Source organism: Saccopteryx bilineata, chromosome 9 (genome assembly GCF_036850765.1).
Source record: "Saccopteryx bilineata isolate mSacBil1 chromosome 9, mSacBil1_pri_phased_curated, whole genome shotgun sequence".
NCBI lineage: Eukaryota > Metazoa > Chordata > Mammalia > Chiroptera > Emballonuridae > Saccopteryx > Saccopteryx bilineata.
Window position 1 is genome coordinate 45,943,854 of NC_089498.1, and position 20,617 is coordinate 45,964,470.

The 20,617-nt window shown below is 47.3% G+C and overlaps 1 protein-coding gene across 1 annotated transcript; it reads left to right on the top strand.

The window, feature by feature from the left end:
- Positions 1–599: 599 nt before the first annotated feature.
- On the top strand, positions 600–4,602 carry SELENOV (selenoprotein V). The gene is made up of 5 exons (XM_066244135.1): positions 600–1,582; positions 3,952–3,976; positions 4,112–4,165; positions 4,275–4,349; positions 4,448–4,602. The coding sequence occupies exons 1-5, from the start codon at positions 600–602 to the stop codon at positions 4,523–4,525; spliced, it is 1,215 nt and encodes a 404-aa protein (XP_066100232.1). The 3' UTR covers positions 4,526–4,602.
- Positions 4,603–20,617: the final 16,015 nt, after the last annotated feature.

Genomic DNA, 20,617 nt, shown 5'->3' on the forward strand with positions numbered 1-20,617 from the left:
ATTTTTTATTTTTAACAGAGGCAGAGATAGACAGGGACAGACAGACAGGAAAGGAGAGAGATGAGAAGCATCAATCATCAGTTTCTCGTTGCACATTGCGACTTCTTAGTTGTTCATTGATTGCTTTCTCACATGTGCCTTGACCGTGGGCATTCAGCAGATCAAGTAACCCCTTGCTGGAGCTAGCGACCTTGGGTCCAAACTGGTGGGCTCTTTGCTCAAGCCAGATGAGCCCCTGCTCAAGCTGGCGACCTCGGGGTCTCGAACCTGGGTCCTTCCGCATCCCAGTCCGACGCTCTATCCACTGCGCCACCACCTGGTCAGGCGACACATTTATGTTGACTATGAGGGGAACACTGGGAGAATCTGCGTGCTCTTTACCGAGGTGGTGAGGGTTAAGAGGAGGGGATCTACAGATCCCGCCTCATCCTTGGCCCAGAGCCATAGAACCCTCCGGGCATGTGGAACTAGGTGTAACAGTGCCCCTTTGTAGTCGCGTCCTATTTTAGAACCTTGGCGTGGGTTGAAGCTGACTTTGCCCAAGGGAGGTGGGCAGGCGGGATCCCAGCCCGGGTTTCCCCGGGCTCCCCGGGGCTCTCATGAACAACCAGGCGCGGGCCTCAGCCCCATTCCCTGCCCGGACCTCTGCTTTGGGCCGGGCTTCGACTCCAGTCAGGCCCTCCATCCGGGCCCGGCCCCTGACTCCAGTCAGGCCCTCCATCCCGGTCCTAGCCGCGACTCCTGTCCGGACCTCGACACCGATCCGGGCCGCAACCCCGGTCCCGGCCGCGACTCCGGTCCGGACCTCGACTCCGGTCCCAGCCGCGACTCCGGTCCGGACCTCAACTCCGGTCCCGGCTGCGACTCCGGTCCGGACCTCGACACCGATCCGGGTCGCAACCCCGGTCCAGACCTCGACTCCGGTCCGGACCTCGACACCGATCTGGGTCGCAACCCCGGTCCAGACCTCGACTCCGGTCCGGACCTCGACGCCGGTCCCTGCCGCGACTCCGGTTCGGACCTCGACTGCGGTCCCGGCCTCTGCTCCGATACGGTTCCTGACTCCGGTCTCTTCCTCGACTGCGGTCCAAACCCCGACTCTGTTCCAGGCCCTGATTCCACTCCAGTCCGAGATCTCGGCCCATATCCCAGCTCCGGTCTCGACTTCAACCCCAACCCAATCCCCGGTCTCTGACTTGGAATCCTTCCCAAGCTCTGCCCTACCTTTAGATCTGCCTCCAGGACTTGCTCCCGAGCCCACTCTGTCGCCTAATAAGGATCCTACCCCAACACCGGCTGTGATGCATGTTCCATCAGTCGCCAATGGATTCGGGTCCACACAAGTGCCCCTTCCTACGCTTACTCCACCGGACACTGATTTACTGGGGCCCACTTTGGGGTCTACGCCAAGGGCAGATCCAGCGGCCATCAAGTCGACAGGTTTCACAGCTGGACCTATCACCACGTCCATACAGGGGACCTTCCCGTTGGCCACTTCCTTGCCTATTTCTGCTGACACATTCGCCTCCACCAGCGAGTACTTTCAAGTGGAAAACAAGATCGTGATTCGAGTGGTTTACTGGTGAGAGGCTGTCCTCATCCACACCTGCTGTCCTCCTCATGGGAAAAAAACAGGAAGGGTAGATGCTGGGGCTTTGGGAATTTAAAGGCAGAGTGAGGGGAGGGTGTCCCAATTTCTAGGTTGGGAACTTGACTCCCCTTATCATCCCTTTGGGGCTAGAAGAGCTCTGGGTTCAAATTCCTGCTCTGCCTGCAGAGGTGTGAGTCCTTCCTCCCTCCCCTCCCCTCCCCTCCCCTCCCCTCCCCTCCCCTTCCCTTCCTTCTCCTGTCTGCCATAGGCCAGGCCTGAGCTGGGGATGGAGAGCTGAGCAGAGCCACCTGCTTTCCTCCCCAAGGGAGGCTGGACAAGGCAGACCCAAAGACAAAGTGCTCTGAGAGAGGACAAGGCTCAGGTTCCAGATTGGGTGGTCAGGGACTCTTTCTCAGGAGGTGGTACCTGAAATGTGCCTTCTCAGTGATGAGAAGCTCTTCTGGCCCTGGCCGGTTGGCTCAGCGGTAGAGCGTCGGCCTGGCGTGCATGCGGGGGACCCGGGTTCGATTCCCGGCCAGAGCACATAGGAGAAGCGCCCATTTGCTTCTCCCCCCCCCCCTTCCTCTCTGTCTCTCTCTTCCCCTCCCGCAGCCAAGGCTCCATTGGAGCAAAGATGGCCCAGGCGCTGGGGATGGCTCCTTGGCCTCTGCCCCAGGCGCTAGAGTGGCTCTGGTCGCAGCAGGGCTACGGCTTGGAGGGGCAGAGCATCACCCCCTGGTGGGCAGAGCGTAGCCCCTGGTGGGCGTGCCGGGATTGGGTGGGTCCCGGTCGGGCGCATGAAGGAGTCTGTCTGACTGTCTCTCTCCGTTTCCAGCTTCAGAAAAATACAAAAAAAAAAAAAAAAAAAAAAAAAAAAAAGCTCTTCTAAGTGAAGAGCTAGGGGTCAGAGAGATCAAGGTAGTAAGGGAGAGGGGAGTGGCAAGTGCAGAGCCAAAGGAGGCTGACCCTAGAGCTGGAGTATCTCCGAGTCAAGGACAACAGTAAAAGCAATGACCTTACTTGACTCCCTGAGACGTAGGACTGAATGCCCTTGGGGGAGGGGTTTGTCTTCCCTTCAATCTTTATGCCTCTCTCCTACTCTAGCAGTTTCTCTCCCCCTATGGCTCCCACTTTTTCTCTCTTCTGTCTCTGCCCAGTGCTGTCTCCCCAACTCACTGTCTCTTCTCCTTTACCTATGTTGTATGTGTCTCTTTCTTTCTCCCTGTTTCCTCCTCTTCCCCTCTCCATCTCTTTCTCTGACTCCATGGATTTATTATTTCACTCATTCAACAACTATTTATTAAACATCTCCCATGTGCCAGACCCATCAGGGACAAAGCAATGAATGTCAGAGATTTTTTATTTTATTTTTTTTGTGAGAGAGAAAGAGGCAGACGGATAGGGAGAAAGATGAGAAACATCAACTCATAGTTGCAGCACTTTAGTTGTTCATTGATTGCTTCTTATGTGTGCCTTGACCTGGGGACTCAAGCTGAGCTAGTGACCCCTTGCTCAAGCCAGTGACCTTGGGCTTGAAGCTAGCGTCCTTTGGGCTCAAGCCAACAACGGTGGAATAATTTTGATGATGCCATGCTCAAGCCATTGACCCTGTGCTCCAGCTGGTGATCTTATGCTCAAGCCGGCGACCTTGGGGTCTCGAACCTGGGACCTCAGCCTCCCAGGTCGACACTCTATCCACTGCGCCAACGTTAAACAGGCAAGGGGGTGGTCAAGTTATAACTGGGTCATTAGGAAGGCATCACTGGGAAGGTGACATATGAACAAAGACCTGTAGAAGGGGAGAGGAGGAGTCATAGATACTAGAGAAACAGCATTCTGCAGAGGAAACAGCCAATGCAAAGGCTCTGAGCAAAGCATGCCTGGAATTTGAGCTCAGGAATTTGAACCCAGAGCTCTTCTCACCCCAAAGAGATGATAAGGGGAGTCAAGTTCCCAACCTAGAAATTGGGACACCCTCCCCTCACCCTACCTTTAAATTCCCAAAGCCCCAGCATCTACCCTTCCTGTTTTTTTCCCATGGGGAGGACAGCAGGTGTGGATGAGGACAGCCTCTCACCAAGAAGGAAGGCTAGGAGGTCCCTGTGGCTGAAGCAGAGTGGTCCGGGGGGAGAGTGGAGGAGATGGGGCAGAGAAACACAGGAGCAGGTCCTGTGGGGCTTGTGGACCGGGGGAGGGCTATGATGGTTTTCTGCCCTGAATAAGATGGTGCTATGGGAGGGTTCTGAGCAGGGAGAGGATGTGATCTGATTCAGGCATTCAGGGCCCCTTTGGGTTTGGGGAGATACTGATGTGGTGTCTTCTGTCTGTCTCTGCCTCCCTCCTTTGCCCATGGCCTCCAGTGGTCTCTGAAGCTATAACCTCCGGGTGAGTAGTTTTGGCTTTGGAGATGGGGAGAGTGTGGGACCTGAAGTCTGGAAGGAATTCCTCTCTTCCCCTCTCTGCACAACTCATGACCTTGTGACTAAGTGACCCTGTGACCACATGATTTTATCCCTGCAGTACATTCTTCTGAAAAGGAGTCTGGAGCAGCAATTTCCAAATTGTCTACTTTTTGTGAGTGTGCTGGTGGCCAGGGGAGTGAAGGATAGTCACGGCTCCAAGATCCCCAGGGGCTTGAGGGGGAGCATTTAGCCTTCCTTCACCTCCAACATTCCCTCCCCAGGAGGAGGACATATCCACACAGGCGACTGGGGAGTTTGAAGTATTTGTGGATGGAAAACTGATTCATTCGAAGAAGGTGATTCTGAGCAAGGGGCCCAGACAGGGCAGGAGGGCGGTGCTGGGATCCAGGATTATGGGAGACATACATTTGTGCACTTTCACTTCTGTGTACAGAAAGGTGATGGCTTTGTGGATGAGGCCAGACTGCAGAAAATTGTGAACATTATCAGTGAGGAGATCAGGAAAAGGTAGCAGGCAACTGGTGAGCTGGAGGTGAGGTGGTAGAGGTGGAGGCTGTGCTGTGGGGGAGTGGACGGGCACAGTATAGAACAAAGACACCTCAGCCCCAAACCTAGCTCAGCCGGTCCTCACTGTTATAATCAGAACAAGTCACTGCATCCCTTCTGAGCCTGTTTTTTTTTTTTTAAATTTTTATTTATTTATTTATTTTAGAGAGGAGAGGGAGACAGAGAGAGAGAGCGAGAGAGAGAGAGCGAGAGAGAGGAGAGAGAGAGAGAAGGGGGGAGCTGGAAGCACCAACTCCCATATGTGCCTTGACCAGGCAAGCCCAGGGTTTCGAACTGGCGACCTCAGCATTTCCAGGTTGATGCTTTATCCACCACCACAGGTCAGGCTGAGCCTGTTTTTTTTTTTTTTTTTTTACAATACTCTGGACAACACTGAAATCCTAGCCCTGTGATTATACACACTGTGATTCATTGATAGCTATAGATGGTCAAAACATAGAACTTCACTCAATTGGCTCCCTTCCTTCGGGCTGAAAAGCGGGGCTCGGGCGCGCCACACACCGGGTCGCCCACGCCTCCCCAGCCGGCAGCGCGGAGGATTCCTGCCGCCCCCTTCGCTGCTCCCGCTGCCGCCTCCGCTCTTCACCTCCTTGAGCCTGTTTTATCATCTATAAAATGGGGCTGATGAGATGACTCTGAGATGTCTTATATAATATACTAAATAGTGCACATGCTTGACCAGTGGTGGTGTAGTGGATAAAATGTCTACCTGGAAACCTGGCCGGTCAGCAGAGTGGTAGAGCATCAGCCCAGTGTGTGAATGTCCCAGTTTGATTCCCAGTCAGGGAACACAAAAGAAGCAACCATCTGCTTCTCCATCCCTCCCCCCTCCCCTCTCTCTTTCTTCCCCTCCTACAGCCATGGCTCCATTGATTTGAACACATCGGCCCCAGGCGCTGAGGATGGCTCCATGGAGCCTTCACATCAAGTACTAAAAATAGCTTGCTTGCAAGCATCGGATTCAGATGGGGGTTGCTGGGTGGATCCTGTGTGGGGTTCATGGGGGAGTCTTTTTATCTCCCCTCCTTTCACTAGGATAAAGAAGGAAAAAACCCCAAACATGTCAACCTTGGACACTGAAGTCCCAGGTTCAAAACTCCAAGGTCACTGGCTTGAGCGCAGGATCATCCACGTGATCCTAAGGTCGTTGGCTTGAACCCAAAGGCCACTTGCGTTGAAGCCCAAGGTTGCTGGCTTGAGCAAGGGGTCACTGGCTTGGCTCTAGCCCCTGTCAAGGTATATATGGGAAGCAATCAATGAACAACCAAAGTGATGCAACTATGAGTTGATGCTCTCATCTTTCTCCCTTCCTGTCTGTCTGTCTTCCTCTCTCTCCCACCCCCCCAAAATAAATAAATAAATAAATAAAGCACAGCTCAGAGTAGGGCTCAGCTATAAATTTATTTTCAAAAGAGCTTTAGATTTTCTTTCAGCTTTTAGTTGTAAAACTGAGCTATCCAATAGCAGCATGTGGCTTTTCAATTGAAAATTAGGTTAATTAAAATTTAAATGCTTCGACCTAGAATGCTGAGGTTGCCTGTTCAAAACCCTAGATTTACCTAGTCAAGGCACCTTTGGGAGTTGATGTTTCCTGCTCCTCCCCCCTTTTCTCTCTCTCTCTCCTCTCTAAAATGAATAAATTAAAAATTGTTTTAAAAATTAAATGCATTAAAAATCAGTGATGAGTCACATTAGCCACACTTCAAGTGCTCTGTAACCATACGTGGCTAACAGTACAGGTACATGACATGAAATCTAGCTTTGCAGAAAGTTCTGTTGTTAAAGTTGCTGTTTGAAGGTATTAAAAAAACCTGCTACTGATTTTTTAAAATTTATTTTATTTTTGTAAAGCTGCTACTGATTTAATACTTTGTCTCTTGTATATCTATTTTTTTTACATTTGCTTTCAACTTTATTGAGTTGTAAGTAATATATAAGGGAACAGTACATGTTTGAAGCGTACAAGTCCATAAGTTTTGACATATGAGTGCATCTGTAAAACCATAACCCAAATGAAGATAATGAACAAAATACACATCCCCCCAAAGTTTCCTCAGAAACTTCTGTAATTTCTCCCAGCTCTGTCCCATCCCAGAACACAGATATGCTTTCTGTCACTATAGATTAGTTTGCATTTTCTAGAATTTTATATAAATGGAGGCTATAATTTTTATTTTAATTAATTAATTTTTTAGTGAGTGAGAGAGGAACAGACAGGGTCAGATAGGAAAGGAGAAAGATGGGAAGCATCAGTTCATAGTTGCAGCCACCTTAGTTGTTCATAGATTGCTTTCTCATATGTGCCTTGACCAGGGGACTCTAACTGAACCAGTGACCCTTTGCTGAAGCAGGAGACCTCAGGGTTTCAAACCTGAGTCCACAGCATCCCAGGCTGATGCTCTATCCACTATGCCACTGCCTGTCAGGCTAGGCTATAATTTGTGTGTGTGTGTGGGGGGGGGGCAGAGACAAAGAGAGTCAGAGAGAGGGACAGATAGGAAGGGAGAGAGATGAGAAACATCAATTCTTTGTTGCGGTTCCTTAATTGATTTCTCATATGTGCCTTGACTGGGGGGCTACAGCAGACCGAGTGACCCCTTGCTTGAGCCAGCGACCTTGGGCTCAAGCTGGTGAGCTTTGCTCAAACCAGAGGAGCCTGCACTCAAGCTGGAGATCTCAGGGTCTCGAACCTGGGTCCTCCGTGTCCCAGTCTGACACTCTATTCACTGCGCCACTGCCTGGTCAGGCTAGGCTATAATTTTTTTTTTATGAATGCTTTTCCTTTATAAATATGAGGTGTTAGATATCAGTGGTTTAATTAGATTATACAGAAATTCCTAGCTATTTCTTTTTCTTTTTTTGTATTTTTCTGAAGCTGGAAACAGGGAGAGACAATCAGACAGACTCCTGCGCCCGACCGGGATCCACCCGGCACGCCCACCAGGGGGCGACGCTCTGCCCACCAGGGGGCAATGTTCTGCCCCTCCGGGGCGTCGCTCTGTTGCGACCAGAGCCACTCTAGCACCTGGGGCAGTGGCCAAGGAACCATCCCCAGCACCTGGGCCATCTTTGCTCCAATGGAGCCTCGGCTGCAGGAGGGGAAGAGAGAGACAGAGAGGAAGGAGAGGGGGAGGGGTGGAGAAGCAGATGGGCGCTTCTCCTGTGTGCCTTGGCCGGAAATCGAACCCGGGACCTCTGCATGCCAGGCCGACGCTCTACCACTGAGCCAACCGGCCAGGGCCTAGGCTAAAATTTTTAAAAACATTTTTGGTGGAAATTTTTGGACATACACACTAGTTGAGAGACTAGTATAATAAACTCCATGTACCCATTGGCCAGAACAACTATCCATACTTTTATTTTTGCACTGTAGTATTTTAAAGTATATTCCAGCCTGACCTGTGGTGGCACAGTGATAAAGCATCGACCTGGAATGCTGAGGTTGCCAGTTTGAAACCCTGGGCTTCCCTGGTCAAGGCATATGTGGGAGTTGATGCTTCCTACTCTTTGCCTTCTCTCTCTCAAAGAATGAAAACATAAAATCTAAAAAAAAAAAAAAAAAAAAAGTACATTCTAGACCTCATGTTATTTCCTTCCTGCAGAAGGTTCCCATTGGCCCGCATTAGGTCATATGTCCATTTCTGAACCAATTATTGAGGTCCAAGGGAATGCAGTGCTCTCACTGGCCAGTCTTGAGTCATGTGTGCATTCTTGGAGCTGGGGTGTCCCTGAACCACATGGGAAGGAATAATGGGGATAGAATGTTGGGTAGACATGGTTCAGTCAGTGCTGCTTGACTTGGAATCCCAGCTCTGTCACTTACCGGCTGTGTGATGTGAGACAAATACCTTAACCTTTTTGTGACTTGGTTTGCTCCTCTGTAAAGCAGAAACTCTGTATAACAGCTTTTCCCTCACTGGATTTCATTTTACTTAACAAATGGTTGCTAAGTACCTACGATGTTCTGGACACGGTCTAGGCCCTGGGGATGATACAGCAGTGAACAAAACAGACACAAATGCCTGCTTCGGTGGCGCTGCCATTCTAGTGGGGGGAGACAGACAATGAACAAGACACGGGCAAAGGAAGGTGTTTTAGGAGATAAGCGGTGAGAAGAAAAATAAAGCAGGGAAGGGGCACAGCAGGTGCAGGGAGGTTTTTTAACTCTTAAATTGAGTGGTCAGGGAAGACCTCAGTGGGAAAGTGGTATTTAAACACTTGAAAGTAATGAAACATGTGGGTAGAAAATACTCCAGGAAGAGAGAGCAGCATGTGCAGAAGCCCTGTGATAGGACTGTACCTAAAAAATGGCAGGGAGACACAGTGGGCATTGCAGACATTTGAATGGTGCCTGACATGCAGTAAGCCTGATATAAACACAGTTATTTTTATGGAGTTGTTGTCCTTGTTATTAATTTTGTTTTTCTCTCCCAATCTCAGGTGCCTCAGCAGGATGACGAGAAGGGCTGAAATGTTGCCGTCAGGGTCAGGTCCTTTTTTGAAGGTGGCTGGGGCTGGGGCGGCATTGGGTGGGGTGAAAGGTAAAATACAGAGTCTGGCTCCCTGCTTTCTGGTCTCACTGCGTCTGCGGTCATGGGGAGGCACGAGGATCAGAAGCCCAGCCCTGCTCCCAGGTAGGCTGCACTCGGGACGCCAGAACCCCTTTCCCTCTCTGTCCTTCCAGACGCCCCTGCCCTTTGTGGGTTCACAAACACCCACCCACACTTCACAGCCCAACTGTCTTGTATTCTTTATTGTAAAAAAAAAGTTATTTATTGATTTGAGAGAGAGAGAAAGAAACATCAAATTTATACATTCATCTTGTTGCGGCTTTTGTGTGCCCTCACCGAGGATGGAGCCTGCAACCTTGGCACATCAGGATGACGCCCAATTGGGTACCTGGTCAGAGTCCCTCTTCTATTCTTTACCAGGAAGCTTCCATATCCTAGTTAGTGACCCTTCCCTTCCCTGATGTCCTATGAGCTTGGACCCCATTCTCTCTCCCTGGGTGGCTACAGGCCAGCTCTGCTGCTGACGACTGCTGCGTTGAGGCAGAAGCCACTCCACCTGTATCCCATCGTTCAGCACAGGGGTTGGTTCAGTGCATTTGCTAGATAAATGATAGAATTTGCCATAGAAACTTGCTGTATGCAGAGGGCACTCAGTGGGCAAGGGCCTGGTGGCAGGAAACTGTGTGTGGGAAGAGGGATAGTGGAGACTGAGTACAGGAAGCCCCAAAGGGCCAGGCCTGCCTGGGGCACCTAGTTGGCAGCTTCCCCTGTCTGGGCACATCTTCATCCCCACCCTGGGAACACCCCCAGGAGACGGTCATGAGGAAATTCCAGGAACTGGTGTGAAAGGAATCTTACTGGGAAACTGGGCAGCCCAGGTGCAGGAAGTGAAGTAAAACCCTCCCCTAAAATCACACAGCCAACCATATCCTCATTGGTCCTGTTGAGCAGTGGTCCCCAACCCCTGGGCCGCAGACCGGTATCGGTCCATGGGCCATTTGGTACCGGTCCGCAGAGAAAGAATAAATAACTTACATTATTTCCGTTTTATTTATTTTTCATTTTATTTATATTTAAGTCTGAATGATGTTTTATTTTTAAAAAATGACCAGATTCCCTCTGTTACATCCGCCTAAGCCTACTCTTTTTTTTTCTTGTTTCTGAAGTTGAAAACGGGGAGGCAGTCAGACAGACTCCCGCATGCGCCCAACTACCAGGCTGACGCTCTACCACTGAGTTCTTTATATATTTTGGATATTAACCCCTTATCAGAGCTGTTGTTTGTAAATATCATCCATTTAGTTGGCTGCTTATTTGCTTTGTTGTCAGTTTCTTTTGCTGTGCAGAAGCTTTTTACTTTGATAGAATCCCATTTATTTATTTTTACCCTTACTTCCATTGCCTTTGGGGTCAAATTCATAAATTGTTCTCTGTGGCCAAAATCCATGAGTTTAGTATCTATGTTTTCTTCTATGTAGTTTATTGTTTCAGATCTTATATTTAGGTCTTTGATCCATTTTGAATTAATTTTTGTGCATGGGGACACACTGTAGTTAAGTTTAATTCTTTTGTATGTGGCTTTCTAATTTTCCCAGCAGCATTTATTGAAAAGGTGGCCTTTTCTCCATTGTGTGTTATTGGCTCTTTTGTTGAAGATGATTTGTCCATATATATGTAGTTTTATTTCTGGGTTCTCAAATCTGTTCTATTGGTCTGTATGTCTTTTTTTCCTGCCAATACTATGCTGTTTTGATTATCGTGGCTCTATAGTATAATTTGAAGTCATGTAGTGTGATACCTCCAGCTTCATTTTCCTCAGGATTGCTTTGGCTATTTGAGGTATCTTTTTTTGTGTGTGATAGAAAGAGAGAGAGGCCCTGGCTGGTTGGCTCAGTGGTAGAGCATTGGCCTGGCATGCAGGAGTCCCGGGTTCGATTCCCAGCCAGGGCACACAGGAGAAGCGCCCATCTGCTTCTCCACCCCTCCCCCTCTCATTCCTCTCTGTCTCTCTCTTCCCTTCCCACAGCCGAGGCTCCATTGGAGCAAAGATGGCCCGGGCACTGGGGATGGCTCTGTGGCCTCTGCCTCAGGTGCTAGAATGGCTCTGGATGCAACAGAGCGACGCCCCAAAGGGGCAGAACATCGCCCCCTGGTGGGCATGCTGGGTGGATCCTGGTCGGGCGCATGCGGGAGTCTGTCTGTCTGCCTCCCCGTTTCCAGCTTCGGAAAAATGGAAAAAAAAAAGAGAGAGAGAGACAGAGAGAGGGACATATAGGGACAACAGACAGGAAGGGAAAGAGATGAGAAGCATCAATTCTTCATTGCAGCACCTTAGTTGCTCATTGATTGCTTTCTTATATGTGCTTGACCATGGGGCTACAGCAGACTGAGTGACCCCTTGTCAAGCTAGCGACCTTGGGCCCAAGCTGGTGAGCCTTGCTCAAACCAGATGAGCCTGTGCTCAAGCTGGCAACCTTGGGGTTTCAAAACTGGGTCTTCTATGCCCCAGTCCGATGCTCTATCCACTACGTCACCACAGTCAGGCTCAAGGTTTCTTATGGTTCCATACAAATGGGGTAATTTTTTATTCTATTGATATTTCTTTAAAAAATTACATTGGGATTCTTTTTTTGTTTTCTGACAGAGAGAGGGACAGACAGGAAGGAAGAGAGATGAGAAGCATTAATTCTTGGTCGTGCCACCTTTGTTATTCATTATTGATTGCTTTCTCATATGTGACTTGACCAGGGACTACAGCAGACTGAGTGACCCCTTGCTCAAGCCAGCAACCTCTGGCTTAAAGCCAGCGACCTTTGGGCTCAAGCCAGTGACCATGGAGTCATGTCTATGATCCCACGTTCAAGCCAGTGACCCCACACTCAATCTGGTGAGCCCGTGCTCAAGCCGATGAGCCCACGCTCAAGCTGGCGACCTCAGGGTTTTGAATCTGGATCTTTTGCGTCCCAGTCCGATGCTCTATCCACTGCGCTACCGCTTGGTCAGGCTCAGGCATTCTTTACATAATTTATTATGTAGCATATAACATATACAATATTTACTTTGCTTGCCATTTGACATACCCAGGAAACACAAAAATCAATCTTACACTAAAAACTATTGAATCTGACAAGAAGAGAGCATATTCTGGCCATTTCAAGTTCTCTTCATAGTCCTAATAACTTGGCTGTAACTCATTATTCCTATCAGCACTATTGAATAATTCCTTTTATCACCATAGCCTCTATTATTGGCATTTTTTCTTCACCAAGTCTCAAATTTATAAAGCTACCTTTTTAAAAAATAAATTTTTATTGATTAATTTTTAGTGAGAGAAGGGAGAGAGAGAAATAAACATTGATCTGTTTCTGTATGTACCCTGACCAGAGATTGAACTGGCAGCCTCTTTGTTTTGGGATAATTCTCCAACCAACCAAGCTATCCGGCCAGGGCAGATTTACTGGTACTTTGTTCAGGATTTTTGCATCTGTAATCATTAGAGATAATGGCCCTGCAGTTTTCTTTTTTGAATTGTTCTTGCCAAGTTTTCGTATCAGGGTTATGTTGGTCTCATAAAATGTGTTAGGGAGTATTGCTTCTATATTTTGGAAGACTTTGAGAAGGATGGGCAGCAAATCTTTGAATGTTTGGTAGAATTCACTAGTGTAGCCATCTGGTCCTGGACTTTTGTTTTGGGAAAGGTTTCTATTTCTGCCCTGCTTGTGGGTCTATTTAGATTTTTCACTTTTCATGACTCAGTCTAGGAAGATTGTATAGTTCTAGCAACTTCTCCATTTCTTCTAGATCAGGAGTAGTCAACCTTTATATACCTACCTCCCATTTTTGTATCTCTGTTAGTAGTAAAATTTTCTAACCGCCCACCGGTTCCACAGTAATGGTGATTTATAAGGTAGAGAAGTAACTTTACTTTATAAAATTTAGAAAGCAGTGTTACAGCAAGTTAAAGCATATAATAATAATTACTTACCAAGTACTTTGTCGGATTTTTTCTAAGTTTGGCACAATAAATCTTTATAAAACAACTTACTATAGTTAAATCTATCTTTTTATGGATTTTTAAAATTCATTTTAGAGAGGAGAGGGAGAGAGAGAGAGGAGAGACAGAGAGAGAGAAGGGGGGAGGAGCTGGAAGCATCAACTCCCATATGTGCCTTGACCAGGGTTTTGAACCCCTCAGCATTTCCAGGTCGATGCTTTATCCACTGCGCCCACAGGTCAGGCTATCTTTTTATTTATACTTTGGTTGCTCCACTATCGCCCACCATGAAAGCTGGAACACCCATTAGTGGGCGGTAGAGACCAGGTTGACTACCACTGTTCTAGATTGTTCAATTTGATGGCATATAAGCTTTCATAGTATTCTAGTATGATACCTTATATATCTATAATGTCTGTGGTAATTTCACCTCTTTCATTTTGAATTTTGTTTATATGAGTCATTTCTCTTTTTTCATTAGAGAGTCTAGCCAGTATTTGTCAATCTTATTGAGCTTATCAAAGAACCGGGTCTTCGTTTTATTATTTTTTTCTATAGATTTTTGTTTTCTATTTCATTTAGTTCTGCTTTTACTATTTCCTTTCTTCTGCTGACTTTGGGTTGCTTTTGTTTATATTTTTCTAGTTCCTTGCACACTGGAAAAAATGTATAATCTGATGTTTGGGAGGAAATGTCTTACAAATGTCTATTATGTCCATTTGGTCTAATGTGTCATTTAAGGCTGATATTTTTTTGTTGTTTGTTTTTGTTTTTTTTGTATTTTTCTAAAGTTGGAAACGGGGAGGCAGTCAGACAAACTACCGCATGCGCCCGACTGGGATCCACCCGGCATGCCCACCAGGGGGCGATGCTCTGCCCATCTGGGGCGTCGCTCTGCTGCAACCAGAGCCATTCTAGCGCCTGAGGAAGAGGCCACAGAGCCATCCTCAGCGCCTGGGCCAACCTTGCCCCAATGGAGCCTTGGCTGCAGGAGGGGAAGAGAGAGACAGAGAGGAAGGAGAGGGGGAGGGGTGGAGAAGCAGATAGGCGCTTCTCCTGTGTGCCCTGGCCGGGAATCGAACCCGGGACTCCCGCACGCCAGGCTGATGCTCTACCACTGAGCCAACTGGCCAGGGCCAAGGCTGATATTTCTTTATTGATTTTCTGTTTGGATGATCTATTGAAAGCCATCAACAGTATATTGAGTTCTCTAACTATGATTATTTTTATTTGTTTCTATTTTTAGATATGTTAGATGTTTTTTATATTTTGGTGCATCCTGATTTGGTGCATATATATTAAGAAGTGTTATGTCTTCTTGATATGTGTCTCCATTATCATTATGAGATGTCCATCTTTGTCTCTTGTTATCTTTGTTGTCTTGAAGTCAGCATTGCCAGATATTAGTATGTTTATACCTGCTTTTCTTTGGAGAATCATTTTCCAACCTTTCACTGCTGAGTGTACTTTTGTCCTTGCAGCTTAGATGTGTCTCTTGAAGGCAGCATATGGTTGGGTTTTGCTGTTTGATCCAATCTGCTACTATGTACTTCTTTTTTGTGGAGTTCAGTTCATTTACATTTAGGGTAATTATTGACACTTGAGGGTTTTCTATAGTCATTTTATGTTTTGTTTTCTTGTAGCTCTGTGTCTCCTTTGGTTTTTCTCTTTTGTTTTGGTCAGTTGTTTTTGTTTGGTAGTATTCCATACTTCTTTCCCCTGTTTCTTCTTTTGTTAAGTTATGTGATTCAGTATTTTTTTGTGTATGGGTGGTAACCATTAGGTTATTAAAATTTTTTTATAGATACAAGAGACCTTTTTCTTTTTCTTTTTTTGTATTTTTCCAAAGCTGGAAACGGGGAGAGACAGTCAGACAGACTCCCACATGAGCCCCACCGGGATCCAGCTGGCACGCCCACCAGGTGGCGAGGCTCTGCCCACCAGGGGGCGATGCTCTGCCCCTCCGGGGCGTCGCTCTGTTGTGACCAGAGCCACTCCAGCGCCTGGGGCAGAGGCCAAGGAGCCATCCCCAGCGCCCGGGCCATCTTTGCTCCAATGGAGCCTCGCTGCAGGAGGGGAAGAGAGAGACAGAGAGGAAGGAGAGGGGGAGGGGTAGAGAAGCAAATGGGCGCTTCTCCTGTGTATCCTGGCCGGGAATCGAATCCGGGACCCCTTGCACGCCAGGCTGATGCTCTACCACTGAGCCAACCAGCCAGGGCCAAGAAACCTTTTTCTTTTTCTTTGTTTTGTATTTTTCTGAAGTGAGAAGTGGGAAGGCAGAGAGACAGACTCCTGCATGCGCCCAACTGGGATCCACCTGGCATGCCCACCAGGGGACAATGCTCTGCCCATCTGGGGCGTCGCTCTGTTGCGACCAGAGCCATTCTAGCGCCTGAGGCAGAGGCCATAGAGCCACCCCCAGCGCCCGGGCCAACTTTGCTCCAATGGAGCCCTGGCTGTGGGAGGGGAAGAGAGAGACAGAGAGGAAGGAGAGGGGGAGGGGTGGAGAAGCAGATGGGTGCTTCTCCTGTGTGTCCTGGCCAGGAATCGAACCCGGGACTCCTGCATGCCAGGCCGACGCTGGCATGAGCCAACCAGCCAGGGCCATGTTTTATATTTTTAACATTATTTTTTTAATTAAAGATTTGTCTGCGAGCCAGATGCAGCCATTAAAAGAGCCACATCTGGCTCGTGAGCCATAGGTTCCCGACCCCTGGGATAGAGCATCATCTGGAAGCTCAAAGGTTGCCGGTTCGATCCCCGGTTAGGGCACATATAGGAGCAGCTCAGTGTTCCTGTCTCTCTCTTTCACTGAAATCAATAAATAAAAATTGTTAAAAAAAAATAAGAGTGATATGTCAGTTGCAGAAATCCCTCCTGAGGAGTGAATGGTCCCAGCCCACACCAAGCTCCCTAGCCTGGGGCATCAGTGCTGGGAAGAGGAGTCCCCATAATATCTGGTTGTCAAAACCAGCAGGGATTATATCCAAAAAGATAAAGGGCTGCTAGAGACTGAGGCATTCCCTTAAAGGGACTGCACACAGACTCACTCAAAAACCTATTTGTTTTAAGCACTAGTGCAGGGGCAGCACCTTTAAAAGCCCCAGAGCCTGACCAGGCGGAGGCGCAGTGGTAGAGGGTTGGACTGGGATGTGGAGGGTCCAGGTTCAAAACCCTGAGATCTCTGGCTTGAATGCGGGCTCATCTGGCGTGAGCATGGGCTCACCAGCTTGAGTACAAGGTCACTGGCTTGAGCATGGGATCATAGACATGACCTCATGGTTGCTAGCTTGAGCCCAAAGGTCGCTGGCTTGAGCAAGGGGTCACTTGCTCTGCTGTAGCTCCCCGCCCGGGTCAATGGACAACTAAGGAGCCGCAACGAAGAATTGATGTTTCTCATCTCTCTCCCTTCCTGTCTATCTGTCCTTATCTGTCTCTCTTGCTCTGTCACACACACATAAAAAACCCCAGAGACATGCCAGGAAGAACTAAATGGACTAACTTCAGGGAAAGGGCAACTGTAACTTTCTGGGGATGAACGTGCTGTCAGGTGCCACAATTCCTTTGTTGAACTCCCACCTAACCATCCTAGCATAGGTAGGCGCCAAATCTGAGCTTTCCATTAATCTAACACCATTCACCTGGCCTTAATGATTCCAAGACCTCCACCCCACCAGCTCACTTCCTGGCTCCAGTGTCTTCTCTTGTGCCCTCCACACAAGCAGCCTGCCTCAGCTCATGCTGTGGAGTTTTCTAAAATCTCTTAAAGGTCCTCAAACTCCAGACAAGCAGTTGCCAGTCTCAGTGTGCCTTGTAGTTCTTCCTAAGTGACTCTGACCCCAGCGCAAGCAGTCATCACTCTCAGCTTGCACTGTAACTCCATCAGGTGGCCCCAAGCCTGGAATAAATGGCAAACAGTCTTGGCCTGGAATGTAGCTTCAACTAAGTGACCACAAACCTGGCACACGTGGTGGCTGGCCTTAGTTCACATCACGGTGCCCACCAAAGGGTACCAAGCCTGGCATAAGTGGCAAGCAGCCTTGGTTCACAGCATAGCTCCTCCAAGTGCTTCCTCCAAGTGCTTCCAAGCCCAGCACATGTGGAAATCAACTGCAGATCACTTTGTATCTGCAGTTATCAAGAGGCCCCAAAACAGGCACAGGTGTGGTTAAACTTGGCCTACGTCAGAACTCATTCTAAGAGGCTCCAGAACCAACATGCCTGGTGGCCAGCTTCGGACCACACGAGAGTACCACACAGCCAGCTCTATGCTTGACACACTGGAATGGTATAGTATACTTGGCTGGCATTAGCCATGCTAAAGCAACTCCCACTGTCGTCAAAGCCAGCCCTCACAGGCAGTCATCCTGATGGTCAACCACGCCTAGTGAAGTGCCAACAGCTACTGAAGCTCAACTACAACAGGAGGGCACCCCTGGAGCTCCTAGCTTAGTGATGGAGAAACTACATCATGTGGCCCACAGGACAGGTTCTACATAGGCTACTCTGTCAACGCTGGAGATGTAGCAGGTCTACCCATTACACACAGACAAATGCAGGGAGTCAGCCAAAATAAGGAGACAAAGAATCATGTCCCAAATGAAAGAACAGGACAAAACTCCAGAAAAAACTAAATAAAATGGAAGCAAGCAGAGTTCAAAACACTGGTCATAAGGATGCTCAATGAACTTAGGGGGAGGGTAGATAAATTTAGTGAGAACTTCAATGAAGAGATAGAAAAAACACAGCAGAGGAGATAGAAAACATAAAAGAGAGCCAGCCAGAAATGAAGACTACATTAGAAGGAATCAACATCAGATTAGATGAAACAAAAATTTAAATAAGTGATCTGGAAGACAAGCAAAAACTCACAGAATTGTGATTGTAACAATACTATAATAACCGTCTATGGTGTCAGATAGGTTCTAGATTTATATACCTTCATAAGGTATATAAATGTTTAATCAGTATATTGTATACCTGAAACCAATATAATATTGTATGGCAACTATAATTGAAAAATAAATTTTAGCCCTGCCCAGTAGGGCAGTGAATAGAGTGTCACCCAGAGCACCGAGGTTGCTGGTTTAATCCTGGGGTCGCTGAACACCTGAGGTTGCCAGTTCAATCCCAGGATCGCTGGTTTGAGCCCCAATCAGGGCACATACGAGAAGCAATCAATGGCACAACTAAGTGGAACTATGAGTTGATGCTTCTCTCTATCTTTCTCAAGTAAATTTTAAAAATGAATAAAGAAGGGACTTATTAAAATTAAATCATCATTGACACAAAATAGTGTTTTCATCTCCTGCACATATAGCTGCTCCTTAGTTTAATCGAATGAGTCTTCTTCCTGTGACTGCAGAGATGAAGACAGAGGTCCTTCAGCCATTTGGGGCAGCAAATGGAGTCATTTCCTGCCACTCAGGATCTCTGCATAGCAACTGGCCTTGGGCATCCTTGGTGAGGTTGTTCCCAATGATACTTTGCCCCTGAAAACCCTCAAGATGTTTTGGTGTTTCTGTGATAACTATAAGGTACTTGCTTTTATGTGTTCTATTCATTTATTTGTTTAGATGGAGGAAGAAGTTATGAAAACACATATGGTTATAATTTAAGGAAGACACAGTAAAGGGGCTGTTCTTCAGTCCCATTCTACAAAACGTGGCCTCATCTGGTTTTCGTGGGAGTCTTGGGAACTGAAAGAGTAAACAGTTCTAAAGAAATGTGGTCTCCATCCAGTTCACTGTGGAAATATGCAGAGTATAATCCTTATTATAAGTTCTTGTCCTTTAGTAACCTATTTTGGCTCTGGAAAAACATGAAGAACTATCAACTATCTTCCAGTAAAAGAGCTTTGGATATAAATGATCTGAACCATAAAAGTTTAAAAATATAAGCATTTATCAGCCCTGGCCGGTTGGCTCAGCGGTAGAGCGTCGGCCTGGTGTGCGGGGGACCCAGGTTCGATTCCCGGCCAGGGCACATAGGAGAAGTGCCCATTTGCTTCTCCACCCCCACCCCCTCCTTCCTCTCTGTCTCTCTCTTCCCCTCCCACAGCTGAGGCTCCATTGGAGCAAAGATGGCCCGGGCGCTGGGGATGGCTCCTTGGCCTCTGCCCCAGGCGCTAGAGTGGCTCTGGTCGCAGCAGAGCGACGCCCCGGAGGAACAGAGCATCGCCCCCTGGTGGGCAGAGCGTTGCCCCTGGTGGGCGTGCCGGGTGGATCCCGGTCGGGCGCATGCGGGAGTCTGTCTGACTGTCTCTCCCCGTTTCCAGCTTCAGAAAAAAAAAAAGAAAAAAAAAAGCATTTATCAATTTTCTTCTGAACATTTGGTTTCTATTATGGAAACAAAAAGTCCTCTTAGGTTATTTTTTCTTTCTGAAAATCTTATTGTTTTACCTTATAAAACAAACAAAAATTGACTACATTTTATCACCTGCCAGTTCATTGAGGACAAACATTTTGTGTATTAGGGCAGTGGTCCCCAATCCCCGGGCCGTGGACCGGTACTAGTCCGTGGGCCATTTGGTACCGGTCCACAGAGAAAGAATAAATAACTTACATTATTTCCGTTTTATTTATATTTAAGTCTGAATGATGTTTTATTTTTAAAAAATGACCAGATTCCCTCTGTTACATCCATCTAAGACTCACTCTTGACGCTTGTCTTGGTCACGTGATACATTTATCCGTCCCACCCTAAAGGCTGGTCCGTGAAAATATTTTCTGACATTAAACTGGTCTGTGGCCCAAAAAAGGTTGGGGACCACTGTATTAGGGGATCAGGGAATGTGCAGATACTCTAGTACTTTTATATAGTTCATTTTCACCAATAAAATCAAAAGTTAGTTTTGCATCTCATTTGCATAATCAAACAACTTTCTTTGACTTGTCATTTGCTTTTCTGATGTTCTTGTTTAATAAAAAAAAGCCAAATGCCTTTTTATCACTTCATATTCATTTTGAAATATCCTCTAATTTTTGTGAACAGTATAGATGCCTTGCTTATATTATACGCTTAAATGCTTTACAACTCTTTATTTAATAAATCAATGAATCAATGTCTTTTTCTATAGCTTTCTGAAATACAAACACAACAGCATTTCTCAGATATCAGCAGTGGTCTGAGCAGTGAAATATGCTACATTGTGTGCTTCTTCATAATCTATTCAAGGTTTTATGACTAGAAAATAAAATAAAGCAGAAATATATTTTCAGTTGGGTTTCAAAGTTCGGTCAGTATAGAAATAAATTGAAAGTAGGCCCTGGCCAGCTGGCTCAGTAGTAGAATGTTGGCCAGCATGTGCAAGTCCCAGGTTTGACTCCCAGTCAGAACACACAGGAGAAGCACCCATCTGCTTCTCCACTCTTCCCCCTTCTTTTTTTTTTTCTCTCTCTCTCTCTTTCTCTTCCCTTCCTGCAACCAAGGCTCGACTGGTTTGAGCAATTTGCCCCTGAGCACTGAAAATGGCTCCACGGCCTCGCCTCAGGTGCTAAAATAGCTCGGTTGCAGAGCATCGCCCCCTAGT